This window comes from Thunnus thynnus, chromosome 15 (genome assembly GCF_963924715.1).
Source record: "Thunnus thynnus chromosome 15, fThuThy2.1, whole genome shotgun sequence".
In the NCBI taxonomy this organism is placed as follows: domain Eukaryota; kingdom Metazoa; phylum Chordata; class Actinopteri; order Scombriformes; family Scombridae; genus Thunnus; species Thunnus thynnus.
Window position 1 is genome coordinate 17,753,442 of NC_089531.1, and position 13,887 is coordinate 17,767,328.

Genomic DNA, 13,887 nt, shown 5'->3' on the forward strand with positions numbered 1-13,887 from the left:
CTTTCCCTCCCTACCTGCAGTCTGAAGCGCACATGTGTACACACAAACACACACACACAGAAATATCTGGGCTGCCAGCTCTTCTCTCTGACTAACCAGCTGCGATTCGCCCCTTTCTAACTGCTCCACTTTTCTTTCGGCGTTTTGAGTGGCCGTTGCCTCACACATGTCGTAAGGTGTGTGAGTCCCCTCCCCTTCCCCTCGTTTGACGTTTGACGATTTGATGAATTTCAGCGAGACTCCGGCAGGGTGTACGGCACGGCAGAATCCGGTATAAGCTCAGCCTCCTTCAAGGTACTGCATCTCACCACGGATCTCTCTCTCTCCTGCCTCCATCTGTCTGTCACAGATCTTTCCTACTTCATTTCTTTCTCATCTCTTTTTTTTTTTTCCAACTTTTCTTTCAGTTCTCTTTTCAAGTATGCACACAGCATCACTTCCCGTTTTTCAGATGATGTCATTGTTACCTGTTTGAAGACCCTCACATATTTTTGCAAATGTTGAGCTGGAAGTGTGAATTGAATGCCGAGATTATGAGCGTACGTTCGGGTATACTTTGTCGGATGCTAACAGATGTGTGTCTCTCTCTCCTCCATGCCCCCCCAACTCTGGAACTCTCTGTAGAGAGTAAGTTTGGCCAATCAGTGCACTGTTTGGATTAAAATCTGCTTCGTTAATATGATTGGATAACCAGTTACCAAGGCAACAGCGTAACACTCACTCACTCACTCACTAACCTACCTCACATAATGTTGCCTACAACTAGACTGTCCTGCTGAAAACAACCATCAGCATGTAGAGATGTTCACCGCACAGTCTGATTGGTGTTGTCGTGTAATTAATTGTCTAATTGTGGTTGTTTTCTAATATTAATATTGTTTGGGTGATTTAAGTCTAATTGGTGATTGGGAATGATGATACGGGCTGCTGCAATAATGAGTAAATAATCACTAACTTCACAATGGGAACTAATACTACTTTCATATATTACTTCAACAGTATAATCTGTAAATACACTGTAAATGCTGGACTGCTTGTATGCGTGTGTGCATGAAGAACTGAGTGAGTTGATGATGAGTAAGAAACTTTGTGTGACCCGCAGTGTGTGTGTATGTGTGTATGTGTGTGTGTTTAGGTGTTCAGCATGTTCCTGGAGACACTCGTAGATTTCATCCAGGTCCATAAGGAAGACCTGCAGGACTGGTTGTTCGTCTTGCTCACACAGCTGCTGAAAAAGATGGGAGCTGACCTGCTGGGCTCCGTACAGGCCAAAGTTCAGAGAGCACTGGATATCACACGGTGGGTATCGCTTACATACAGATCCAGTGCAACGTTGTGCATTTACGTACTTAATGTATATTAGTAACCTGACTCCTGAGACAGAGGATTACAGAAACCCAGTTTGCTGGATAAAAAAAAGCCCATTACTTTGACATGTATACACACACGCACGTTTCCAATTGGCTTTTAATCAGTGCGCATGTGAATGACGAAGACTTACGACAGGGAAGTAGTAGTAGTAGAAAATCTCCAAGTCACATACACAGAAAACAATAAATCTTGTATCCCAAATATATTTAAAATAAGTAAGCAGTTGTTCCAAATTCAGGTTAAGATTATGAATTTCTGTACAATACAGTCAAAGAATAGTTTGTTTGTTCTGAAGAGAGAAAGATTAATAATATAAATTATTGTTTTCCTCAAAAAGAAAAACAACACAAAATTATCCCCATTATTAAACCTGCCACTGATCCTTTTACTTTATATCTTTTCAGAGATGTGTTTGTGTGTCTTCACTTCAGGGTCAATGTGGACTTATTTTTTCTCTTGCAGAGAGTCTTTCCCCAATGACCTCCAGTTCACTATTCTCATGAGGTTCACTGTCGACCAGACACAGACCCCCAACCTCAAGGTAAATGATGAGTTAATGTGTGTGTGTGTCTGTCTCTGTGTGTGTGTGTGAGTGTTTTATGTATGAGAAAGAGAGCTGTGAAGTTGTGTGAAGGACGGGTGGGTTGTCAGGATGAACAGGGGGCTAGAAGTTCAGGGACTCTGTAACCGTGGTAACTGATGTACTGATATGACCTCATGCCTGCCCGTGCTGGCTCCGCCTGCCAAAACCCCCACACCCCGAATCCTGGGCTGTGATTGGATAGCGACTGACATAACCTGCAGCTAGCCACTCCACAGGCCTTTTGCTCTGCTTCAGTGTGGACACTCCCTTCAAGCTCTCCTCCGCTAATCCTTGAACTTCTTCATTCATCCTCTTGTACTTTCCTCCTCCTCTCTCCCACTAACCCTTCTGATAGAACAACCCATCAGCATCTCTTCCTCACTCTTTGCTCTCTTTCATCCTGCCTCCTCCCAAACCCTTTCCTGCCTGATGTTTCACCCCATTCTCACGACTTTTTCCTTCCTCCTGCTATTTGGACAATGACAGAATATTATCAGCAATGTCACTTATACTTTCTGCTATTCACTATATTCAAATCCTCTGTCATTTCAAAGGGAGCTTGCCTCATACTGCCGTCCTGTATTCTTGCTGTTTTGTAACTACACTGTGTGCACAATTATTTGGCAAATTGTCTTCCTCAGGATTAATTTGTATTGTTCAACAAATACAATCCTCAGTCAATCCAAAATGTTATTGAACCTCAAACCTGAATGTTTAACAACGAAAAAATGAGTTTTGGTTGTCTCAGCGGAATATATAAGTGTGCACAATTGTTAGTGTGCAGAAATATTAGGCAACTAAATTACAAAAATAATTTTTCCCAACTCACTTGTTTATTCTGAATTTTTAGAGAAAGTGTAACAAATAAGTAACACAAAATGACATTTAAACAACATTTTTGGCCTTTCAGAAATATTCAGTGACCAATAGCCACCCTTCTTTTCAATAACTTCCATGAGCCGTCCATCCATGGAGTCTGTCAGTTTCTTGATCTGTTCACAATCAGTTTTCACTGAAGCACCAACCACATCCTCCCACACGCTGTTCAAAGAGGCGTGTTGTCTTTAGGGCCCCCGACCAAAGATTTTCCTAGTCGATTAGTAGTTGTTAGTTCAAGCCATTAGTCGACTAGTCGTCACTTGTTTATGATATTAATGTAATTATTTAAATGCATATTTTTGGGGGGCATCAGAAAATGGTTTGAGTTCCAGGGCTGAGAAATAATGTTACGAGTAACATTTTTAACACTGTGCAACATTACAGAGAAATACAAAACCGTAATAATGAGCCTTTAAAATGTAAATTTTACAAGTGCATGAAGTGAGCCGCCTGTTAACGACAGTGCTAACAGCAAAAGCTGTAACGATTGTGAATGTGTTGGAACAACCAGCAAGGAGACTGAACGTAGGCCATCTAGAGCAGCCATGCTAGGTGGCTAAAGTTAGGTTACTTACAAGTTTCAGATGATAAGTCATGTTTTAGGGTGACAAATGATTGAATCTTTATATGCAGAGTCACTTGAGGTCGTCCTTTACATGCTCAAAATGATCCCACACTTGATGATTTCCCGCCCAACATAGTCTAATAACTTTTTAACGACAAGGCGCAGCTCCCAAATGGGCTTTGAGGGGTTTTTTCCTGCAACTTCTTCTGTTTTGTTTTACAGCAGTTGGCATCCATAAGTGTTTCGTCACTGCTATCTGCTGGAATGTAACAACTTCATACTACAAACTATTTACAGTGTCCACCCAAAGTAATTTTTCGTGCGACTAACTGACCAATGACAACTTGGTCGGTCGTCTAAGACTCTTCTCATCAACTGATGGTTTGGTCAACTATTAGGCACTAGCACTTCCCTCACTGTAAATCTCACATTTTAGAAGGGCCCACAAGTTCTCAATAGGATTTAAGTCAGGTGAGGAAGAGGTCCAGGTCATTATTCGGTCATCTTTGAGGCCTTTGCCGGCTAACCAAGCAGTGAAGTACTTGGGCGCTTGTGATTGTCCTGCATAAAGATCGTGACCTTCTTGAATGCTGAGGACTTTTTCCTGTACCACTGCCTGGACAAAGTATCTTCCAGAAACCTCTTAGTTCATAGCATCAGCTCACATCATAGACTAGGCGGGAAATATGATGATATATATACCGTCGTGACACAGTACAAATTTGTGGGTGATGTTGCAAATTGCAAATCGATTAGGACAACTGTTTTATGGCAATTTTGGATTTACAGGATTTTCTCAAACATGTTGAAGTACCTACATTTTTCTGATATGTATTTTTACTGGATTTGCCATCTGGTTATTTTAAGTTTCTTGAATGAATTTCCAGAAAAATGTATTAGTATCACTCAATAAAATGATATACAATACAGCTGCCTGTGTATGCAGAGATGACAGGCAAGATCAACTCATGCTCTTTGCTCGCAACAACATAACCAAAGTTATGTGGAAATAATAAGAATGTAAATGTGATGCTGAGCATTTCAGCAGCGTAGCAGTCGTTATTCAACTGTTGCATGAAGCCTCATAAACCATCAGTTTTGTGTTGATTTAGTTAGTAGGATTACAGCTCTTTGCTGCCATCATGTGGCATAAACAATTATATTCTGTATTGCCAGATTTTCAATCATTTCAGAATCGCCCAACCCCGCTTTCCAATCTTTTTACTCCTCTTAAACTCTCTGCACCCTCCCGCCCTGCTCCCTCCCTGCTCCCTCCCTCCTTTTCCTCTCTTGTCTCCCCCTGCCCTCCCCTGTCGTCATCTCCCTGTCTCTCCGTTGATTGACGCGGTGCTTCTCCTCTCTCTCTCTGAAGCCTGTACGGAGCTCGTGTTGCGGGCGAGGCAGGGGAGGGTCCGTGGTAAAATTGTTCCCCCCCAGAGCGCGGCGCCACGCCTGCTCTCTAGACAAGCAGGCCGCAGCCTGGAGCCAGTCCTGCCAGGTCAGTGCGCTCCGGGGGGAGCAATTATATGGCGCGCACGATGCTGCTAAGTGATTTGGACGAAGTTCTGGTCCTTGAGGTTCATATATATAGAGAGACGGAGAAAGAGAGAGGGTTGGAGAAAAGAGTACAATCAGGGCAGGAGTCAGTTGTTGTGGCGTTTCAGAGCCTGCGGTGAATGGTGAATGTGGTGTGTGCATTTATTGGTTTCTTAATTTTGTCATTTGTTATTGTTTTATTTGTTTTTTTGTTTTTTTATTCATTTGGTTTCCCCGCATTGTAAAGCATGTCCATGAATGCACTTTGATCTTCTCTCACTGACTCATCAGATCATTGGTTGTTGTACATGCTGACTGTGAACGTTGATGCTCCATTTTTCATGTGTATCTTTGTAGTTTTGTTGATACTGTGTTTGTACTTACAGCTGAATATTGGCTGTACAGTTTCTGTGGTTTCAACCATGTTATCTAATGGTTTGTATAAATGTGTGTTCCAGGTGAAGGTGGCCATTTTGAAGTATATTGAGACGCTGACGTTACAGATGGATGCTCCTGACTTTGTGAACTCCAGTGAGACTCGGCTGGCCGTCTCCCGAATTATAACCTGGACAACTGAACCTAAGAGCTCTGATGTCAGAAAGGTCCTGACACACAAATCCAACTTAGTTTTTGAGATGCAATGCTGCATATTTTTCAAATCAAAAGCCACCTTAAAACATGATTCCCACAGTTAATTCTTGTGTTACTGGAAACAATTGCCGTCCTCTTTGGTTCACACAGGTCGTTCTAAATGAGAGGGATGTGTTTTGTGTTACAGGCAGCACAGTCGGTGCTAATTTCCCTCTTCCAGCTCAACACTCCAGAGTTCACTATGCTGCTGGCAGCTCTGCCCAAAACCTTTCAGGATGGAGCCACCAAACTGCTTCAAAACCATCTGAAGAACACTGGCAACGCTGCACAGGTAACACACACACACACACACACAAACACACACTCCTGACAGTTACAGTACAGTTAAGAGGGGTTTGTCTTACTTGTGACACAAGTGATTGTAAATCATTATACTTTGACATTAATGGAACACGTCTTTGTGTCAACTCTGTTTTTTTGTCACTTCCTCAGGCACCAATGGGCAGCCCTCTGACGCGCCACACCCCACGCTCTCCAGCCAGCTGGTCCAGCCCAGTCACTTCCCCCACCAACACCTCCCAGAACACCCCCTCACCAAGGTAACACACACAAAGTCTTGTCTAAATAAACTAAACTCACCTGAATTAATCAGAATGGAAAATCCATCTAACAACCATTGACACATTAGCAAACACACAGAACCAGATGAACTCAGTTAGTTTTAGGCAGTGTGCTTCAGTTCCTCCTTTATCCATCTTTTCAAACTTCTCTCTCTCTGATGGTTTCATCCATTAATGTATTATTTTGTCAGCAGGATATTATTTAAACACAGTTAACTTATTTCCATGAATGTTCTTGGACAATTAGTCGTGCTCTGTATGTAAAATGATGTTTTTCTAGCTTTTTATCAAGTCAAGATAGACGCGATATGAAATACTTTATTACGTTCTTTGCTTAATGATCACTTCTAGCGAGTCAGGGATCAAGCCAATAATGGATCCTGCCTTCCTGATCAGTTTATTGATCTTGTTCCTTATGTACAGTAAGAGTATAAACGGCTATATAATCATGCAGCTTTTGCTCAGTCTAGTGTTTCCTTGTGTGTTCGCAGTGCTTTTGACTACGACACAGAGAACATGAACTCGGAGGACATCTACAGCTCACTGAAAGGTGTCACTGAGGCGATTCAGAACTTCAGCGTCCGCAGCCAGGAGGACATGAATGAACCGGTTCAACGACGGGAGGGAGAGGAGGTGAGTAGAGCAGAGGAAAGGAATGTTGTGTGTGTTGTATGATGCATGCATGTGTACATGTATGTTTATCAAGGCTGATAGAGAAGTGATACAGCTGTAAAATATTCTTGTGAAGGATGGGAGGTTTTTTGTAATTATCAACTATATCTCTGTATGTAAGTAAGATTTTACGTAACGGGTCATGGTACCGTGACTTTGAATGAGAACAAAAGTGAAACATTTACAGATGACTGTGTGAAGGAGAGCAGCCGGCATCACAAGCGTCATGGTGTTGAGGAGTACGGTTAAAAATTACCAAAGTCTTGGGGAATTCCTTCATGAAACTCCACAAAACTAGTTTGTGTGTTTCTCTTTTCATGAAAGAGCTCGTTGTTGTAGTTTGATTTGATGAAACTAGCAGAACATTTTGACAAATTAAAAAAAGTAGAAGTGTTGGAGAAAGCAGAAGGAAAAGAGAAATTTGCCTGCATCCATTAAAATCACAATTCCCCTATGTTGATAATATTTTTTTCGTGTTGTGCAACAGGGGGCCTTCTGTATTGACACAGTTCATGTCACAGCCGACCATGTTTAAGGCTGGGTATTGTTTAAAATTGCACAATACTGGACTTAATGCAATACCTGAGTCTTAGTATGATGCAATATTTGTTTTAATACATTACTTCGAGACAGAATTATGACTTAAATCAATAAATATAAAGACCTGATGGCACAGAGGAATAGGATATATCAGACTTTGGATACACACACATTACTTATAAGTAAGATGAGTTCATTGTTAGTTTGGTTCTGCACTTGAGATTTGTTGACAATAAGAAAAATGTAGAAAATCGACAGTCTGATCCTTTTAAGGTGTAAAGCCAAAGTAAAGTTTGTTAGTTAAGGCTTACATAGACACACACACACACACACACACACACACACACACAGACCTAGCTACTTGTACTGTATGTGACCCTGATATCCAATCTGTTCCACCACTCCCCCTGTGAGGGAACTGAGAAGCTTACATTGAGTGTTTATGGGACTGATGACTGAACTTAATCTACCACAGGCCTCAAATAAAATCATGTTTATTGTTTGTTATTTTCCTGGCTGTTGAAAACCACACCCCGAGGATTTTCTCAACAAGAAAGCCCCTCTTTAATAATTTCACAAGTACTTGTCTCGGTAATGTACTTCTTCAGTCCAAATTTATGACTTAAGACATCATGTCAGGTCTTATTGCAGTAAGGACATGGTGTACTCTAGTACAGAGGTGTGACCTCCTGACATTTTCCCCATGAGATGCATCTGAAATCTAATCAGCCCACATGTCCTCAGCCTGCCAATCACAGCACACCTGACTCATCAAACTATCACGCAGATAGTGGCATTTAGTGGTTTGAGTGTAAATATACACAGAAACAAGAGCAGCTTAAACCTTTTCACCCTGCCCCGCTGTAGTTCACCATGGGTCAGCCTTCACACATCCAAACACTGAGTTGTTTTCATCACATCTACAGAACAACATGTAAAAACAAAGGAAGCTTCACCCAACATTTTGATCTAGATAAACACACAAAGAAAGTGAAACTGATTGTTTGTGTTTCTTTTGCTTTAACCAACATCTGTACCCGCTGAATACAAAATAGTCCCAGCCTCCCCCAACATAACAATTTGTATTCTGTCTCCGTCCTGCAGAGCGGTAGCGGGACAGACTTCATGGACGGTGGCCGCATGGCTCTGGACAACAAGACTTCCCTCCTCAACACCCCCCTGCTCTCCTCAAGCCCCCGAGGAGCCCGCGAGCACTTCTCCGACTCTCCCTTCAAACACAGCCGCAAAGACACTAGCCTGGACGACTCTGAGCATCTCACTGACGGTATGCAAACACATTCTGACACCTGGAAGAAAAAAAAAAAACAACACAGACACACTTTACAACACTTTTTCAGTCCCTTGTGTCTGTTGTCTTAGCAGATAGCAGCCTGGACCAATCAGAGCTGGTGGCCGAGCTGCTGAAGGAGTTGTCCAATCACAACGAGCGCATTGAGGAGAGGAAGGCGGCGCTGTGCGAGCTGCTGAAGCTGATTCGCGAGAACACCCTACAGGTGTGGGACGAACATTTCAAGACCATCCTGCTGCTCCTGCTCGAGACGATGGGGGACAGAGAGGTATACACACACGCTCACCTAAAGTCTGTGATAACGACATGCTAATAGGCTACGCTACATTCCTCTTAAACTCGAGTCTTTTTCATTCTCCCAGCATGTGATCCGAACGCTGGCTTTGCGGGTGTTGAGGGAGATTCTCAGCAAGCAGCCGTGGAGGTTCAAGAACTACGCAGAGCTCACCATCATGAAGGCCCTGGAGGCACACAAAGACCCCCACAAGGAGGTACACAGAGTCACACACACACATTAGTTTACTTAAGGGCTGTTTTTATTGTGGGACCATCAGAGAGCAAGAAGAGATAGTGCTAAATCATCAAAGCTTCAAACTCCATGATTATGAAATGGTACTATTTCCATTAGATTAACACAGTTGACAAATTATGTGCAATCCAAGCCCAAATCATCCTTTATAGCATATATGCTTCTACACTCATTGTGCGTGTGTTCCTGCAGGTGGTTCGAGCAGCAGAGGAGACGGCAGCCATGTTGGCGTTGTCCATCAGTCCAGACCAGTGTATCAAAGTGTTGTGTCCCATCATCCAGTCAGCTGACTACCCCATTAACTTAGCTGCCATCAAGATGCAGACCAAGGTGATTGAGAGGGTTCCTCGTGAGGGCCTGATGAGCATGCTGCCTGAGATAGTACCAGGACTCATACAGGTAAAATACTCACACACACACATACACAGCTTGTATATTGTTCTTTAATCTATTGCAGTAGAGTGTTACTGTTTTAAATAAAGCCTCTCAGCTTTTCTGTATTCTCTGCAACTCTAGTGACTTACTTTTTTTTTTTCTTTCATAGAATTTGTAAAACTAATTCAACTCCTTCCCTCACACACAACCCACACACATTTTTGCGTGTATATTTTTCTCTGACTCCTTTGTTTTGCACCAAGTGTTCTGCAGGTTTGTAATCTATTTTATCTGGTTGAACAGGGTTATGACAACTCTGAGAGCAGCGTGAGGAAAGCATGTGTGTTCTGCTTGGTGGCCATCTACGCAGTGATAGGAGAGGACCTCAAACCACACCTCAGCCAACTCACCAGCAGCAAGGTGACCGGACCTGACTTTTTAAAGCCTTATCAGTTACATCGGTATCAGTTAGCCAGTTGGCTAAAAATGAATCGTCTGTAGTGCATATTACCACACAGGATCTTTGTCTTTACACACCAAGATACTGGCATCTTAAAAGACTGAAATCTGGCATCTTAACTTAAAGGCATGTTCACATTTTAAATGTAGTATGTTGTACACTTTTACCATGATTTAAGGAAACCAGTGTGGCAATACAGTCTTACTGCCCTCCGTTCACTGTAATGCTTCTTTCTCAATCAAAACTCATATTTGATTAAACTTTTTCATTCCACTACTATTATTAAAAGATGTTACAATAGAATGTTATATAACAAGCAAAACCATGAGAGTCTGGGAAAAATGAATTGTATGAAGGAGTTGAGTTAAGATCAGTAGAGAATTAATCAGCTTCAGACTCATCTGTCCCAGAGGGGGGAGCCTGGCGGTGCAAGTCAGTGTCATGGAAATATGAGTCAACATTGCCGGAAAATTCAACACATTTACATGCTTTTAAAGTCTTAAGACTCCATATTTTAACCTGTTAAAATGCAATAATTTAGGGCTGCAACTAATGATATTTTTCTCAGTTCATTGATTAGTTGTTGATTAGGTCTGTAAAATATCATAAAATAGTGAAATGTTAATTGCTGTCTCCCAAAGCCCAAGATGCAACCTAAAATATAGCGTCTTGTCCTGAACAACAGTCCACAACCCAAAGATATTCAGTTTATTATCATAGAAGACTAAAGAAACCAAAAAAATATTCACATTTGAAAAGCTGGACAAGAGGATTTTGCCATTCTTTCTCAAAAAATGACTCAAAACTATTAATCGATTATCAAAATAGTTGGTGATTAATTTCCTTCGATTGACTAATTGATTAATCAACTTATCATCGCAGCTCTACAATAATGTGCCATGTAAAACCATGAAGGTCTTCCATGATAACATTCTTGAGGAACTATGTTTCTACTTGACTGGTTTGCGATGTGGGTTTGCCCCTCAGTATCCACCTTATATCACTTCCTTGCAACCTGTAGAGTTTCACGTGTTAACGTTTCCATCCTCTGTTCTGTTTGTCTGTCGTCACCTGCAGCTGAAGCTGTTGAATCTGTACATCAAGCGTGCCCAGTCCGGCTCCAGCGGCAGTGAACCCCCAACCGAGGGCCTATAGGAGACACAGCGCCCTCCTACAGGGCAACCACAGAACTGCAACTCTGCCCACCAAACAAACATCTGCTCATGAGCTCACACCCACACAGACCGAGAACAAAAACACACATCCTAACACGCTCTCAAAAGGAGCAAACTGCATAAATATAAGTACACACAGCCCTCATACTGTACATTTCCCGCCCCCACTGCAAGATGCAGAAGAGAGGAGTTGGAGGAGGTGTTGTAGTTCTCTTGACCATCGCTGAGGATCCACCCTGATCTCACTGAACCGAACTCTTCAAGTTGGCTTAAGCATCAACAAACACACACATACAGCCCCAGGTTTGTCACTTATCACTCAAGGATGAAGATGTCCGTCCTCTCCACCTCCTTCATATCCATTGGCCCTCTTCCTAACACGACAGTATCCCCTCTGAAGATCTAGATATAGCGAGGGGGGGTGGGGGGGGCTGAGATGAACGAACGGTTGCCCGTCTCGTTCCTTGCTGGAACAGCGGGGCCAGTTAGACAGGAATGTAAATTTACATTGTGTCATAGTTTGGATTTCTTTAATGCCATGAGGTTTTATTGCAGCAGTTTTTAATATTTGGAGGTTTCTCTCACACACAAACACACACACATACACACACACACACACACACACACATACACACACACACACGTTCTCTCTTTCTAAAAGGTGCTGATGAGCCTAAAAGGTACGACCAACCCGGCACAGCACTAACGCGAGTCACAGTGGGTCATGCCTGCTCATAGCAAATATAGTACATAGGCAGATTCCAAAGTATAGGAGGCGTTATGTGCTTGGCTATGCATGAGACTAAAAAGATCTTTTTATCGGGGTCCTATTCACAGTCAGAATAGTGTGACTGAGATTTTAAATTAATGTGAACAATGTCCGCCCCTTTTAGAAAAAAATCCACAGTGTACTCCGTTTCTCCCAGCTCATCTCGGGTCAGTCCACTTCTGGGCAACACTGGGCGGAAAGATGGATGCGTGCTGCTTGCTACATGAAGTATGGCAGGACATGGCTTATTATCACATAGTGGATATGTATCTATATATGATATTAAAATGGAATATCCAATAACAGTGTCATTTAGGAGAGTCCCTGTGTGGGAGGGGGGTGCATGCGCGCACCTGTGCCCATCCTTGTTTTTATTTTCTCTCTCTCTCTCTCTGTTGCGCGTGAAGTAGTCTCTCTCTCTCTCTCTCTCACACTTATTTTTTTTTTCTCTGCTGAGAAATTTGTAGAAATGTATTATTTACAGCTCTGGAAAAAAAAACCGTCATGTCACCCTTTCTCTTCTCCTCTTCATCGTGTCTTTCTTTCCTTCCTCTTGTAACATTCTAGTTTTCACTGTTGTGTTTCCTCTGTGCATTTACAAAGCTGTGCTTACATTAAAATAAAGAACGTGTACAGTTCATGACAAGCCCTGGCTCTTTTGATTTTCGTAGTGGGATGGAGTCAAATGGTGAAAAGCAATAATATACCCATATCTGCTATTTACAGCCTTTACCTTGTTGCACACAGGAAGTGTTATATTCAATGTTAGTGGTTCCCAGAGAGTCAAGAGCTCCCAAAGGGTCGTAAGATAAATCTGAAGGGTCACCAGATGACTAAATGAGATACAAAAGAAAGAAAAAACTGTTACAAAAAAATTAAGCTTATTTTTTCTGACTTTCTTCTAGTTTTTGCCTTTTTTGTTGTAAAGTACTGGATGGTTTCACATCCTCTGGCCTCTAAAATCATTGAAATGAAAGAAAGAAAAATCCCTATTTGCTCACACTGCCCACAACTCATATCCATAATCTGTGATGGTCATTTTAAAGAGCTACAAGCCAAAATGTTGGGAACCACTTAGGTCTGCAACTACCAATTATTTTTCTATTAACTGATAAATCATCTGGTCTATAAAATGTCAGAAATTGGTGAAAAATGTACATCGCATTTTCCTAAATCCCAACTGAGAAGCTGGAACGAGGGAATGTTTGGCTTTTTTGCTTGAGAAATGTCTTCAAAATATTTGCAGATGGAATTTCTGTCAATCAGTTATTCGACTTTGTTTTGGCTCTGAAGTGGACTCAGCCATGATTGATTAGTTGGTGTTAGAGAGTCACATACAGCAGAAACTGCCTCAAAGAAATCTACAGGAAAATCTGCACAGTATGTGTTGGTTAATACAAGTGGGTTAATCCAGACATCTGCTGTTAAAAATGACATTTATGTCTTATGCAACATCGCTATTTGAGAACCCGGTGCTGAATTTTATGTATGCATCTGTTCTGTTGGCTGTAAATTTATGTGCAGCTAAACAGGGTCCCAGATACCGTACCAGTCTGACCTGTAAACCTCCTGGCTTCCCAGCACTCGCCTCCTGCCAAGTCCCTGCATACTGTATATATTAATACTCTGTATGTCGTCAAAACAATTACCTAACTTAGGCAAACATATTAAATTACATTTCAGTGGTGGCATTCAGTGGTGACTTGTGATGTTACTCAAATACTGCACTTCACTATCTTGTATGTGAGTACTTGTTACTTTTTACTTCTACTCCACTACAATCAGAAAGAAATATTGTAGTTTTTATTCCACTACATTTATCTCACAGTTCAGTTATTCTGCAGCTTCAATTTTACATGCAAAATGCTAAATGTGGTCAATTTATAAAGAAAATGCATTGTTAAGGATTAAAC

At 41.8% G+C, this 13,887-nt stretch overlaps 1 protein-coding gene across 21 annotated transcripts in view; it reads left to right on the top strand.

The window, feature by feature from the left end:
* clasp2 (cytoplasmic linker associated protein 2) overlaps positions 1–12,614 on the top strand; it is a 60,507-nt gene extending 47,893 nt beyond the window's left edge. For 20 of the 21 annotated variants that reach the window (XM_067613139.1, XM_067613140.1, XM_067613143.1 and 17 more), the window contains 12 exons: positions 1,136–1,299; positions 1,834–1,912; positions 5,393–5,536; positions 5,713–5,856; positions 6,018–6,124; positions 6,637–6,778; positions 8,462–8,642; positions 8,741–8,934; positions 9,029–9,157; positions 9,388–9,594; positions 9,874–9,990; positions 11,108–12,614. In XM_067613139.1, coding sequence (XP_067469240.1) covers positions 1,136–1,299; positions 1,834–1,912; positions 5,393–5,536; positions 5,713–5,856; positions 6,018–6,124; positions 6,637–6,778; positions 8,462–8,642; positions 8,741–8,934; positions 9,029–9,157; positions 9,388–9,594; positions 9,874–9,990; positions 11,108–11,185 — 1,686 coding nt within the window. In that variant the 3' untranslated portion in view covers positions 11,186–12,614. Of the gene's footprint in view, positions 1–234; positions 295–624; positions 628–1,135; positions 1,300–1,833; positions 1,913–5,392; positions 5,537–5,712; positions 5,857–6,017; positions 6,125–6,636; positions 6,779–8,461; positions 8,643–8,740; positions 8,935–9,028; positions 9,158–9,387; positions 9,595–9,873; positions 9,991–11,107 lie in introns of all 21 variants that reach the window. The other variant, XM_067613158.1, reaches the window with a different exon arrangement.
* The last annotated feature ends 1,273 nt before the right edge of the window (positions 12,615–13,887 follow it).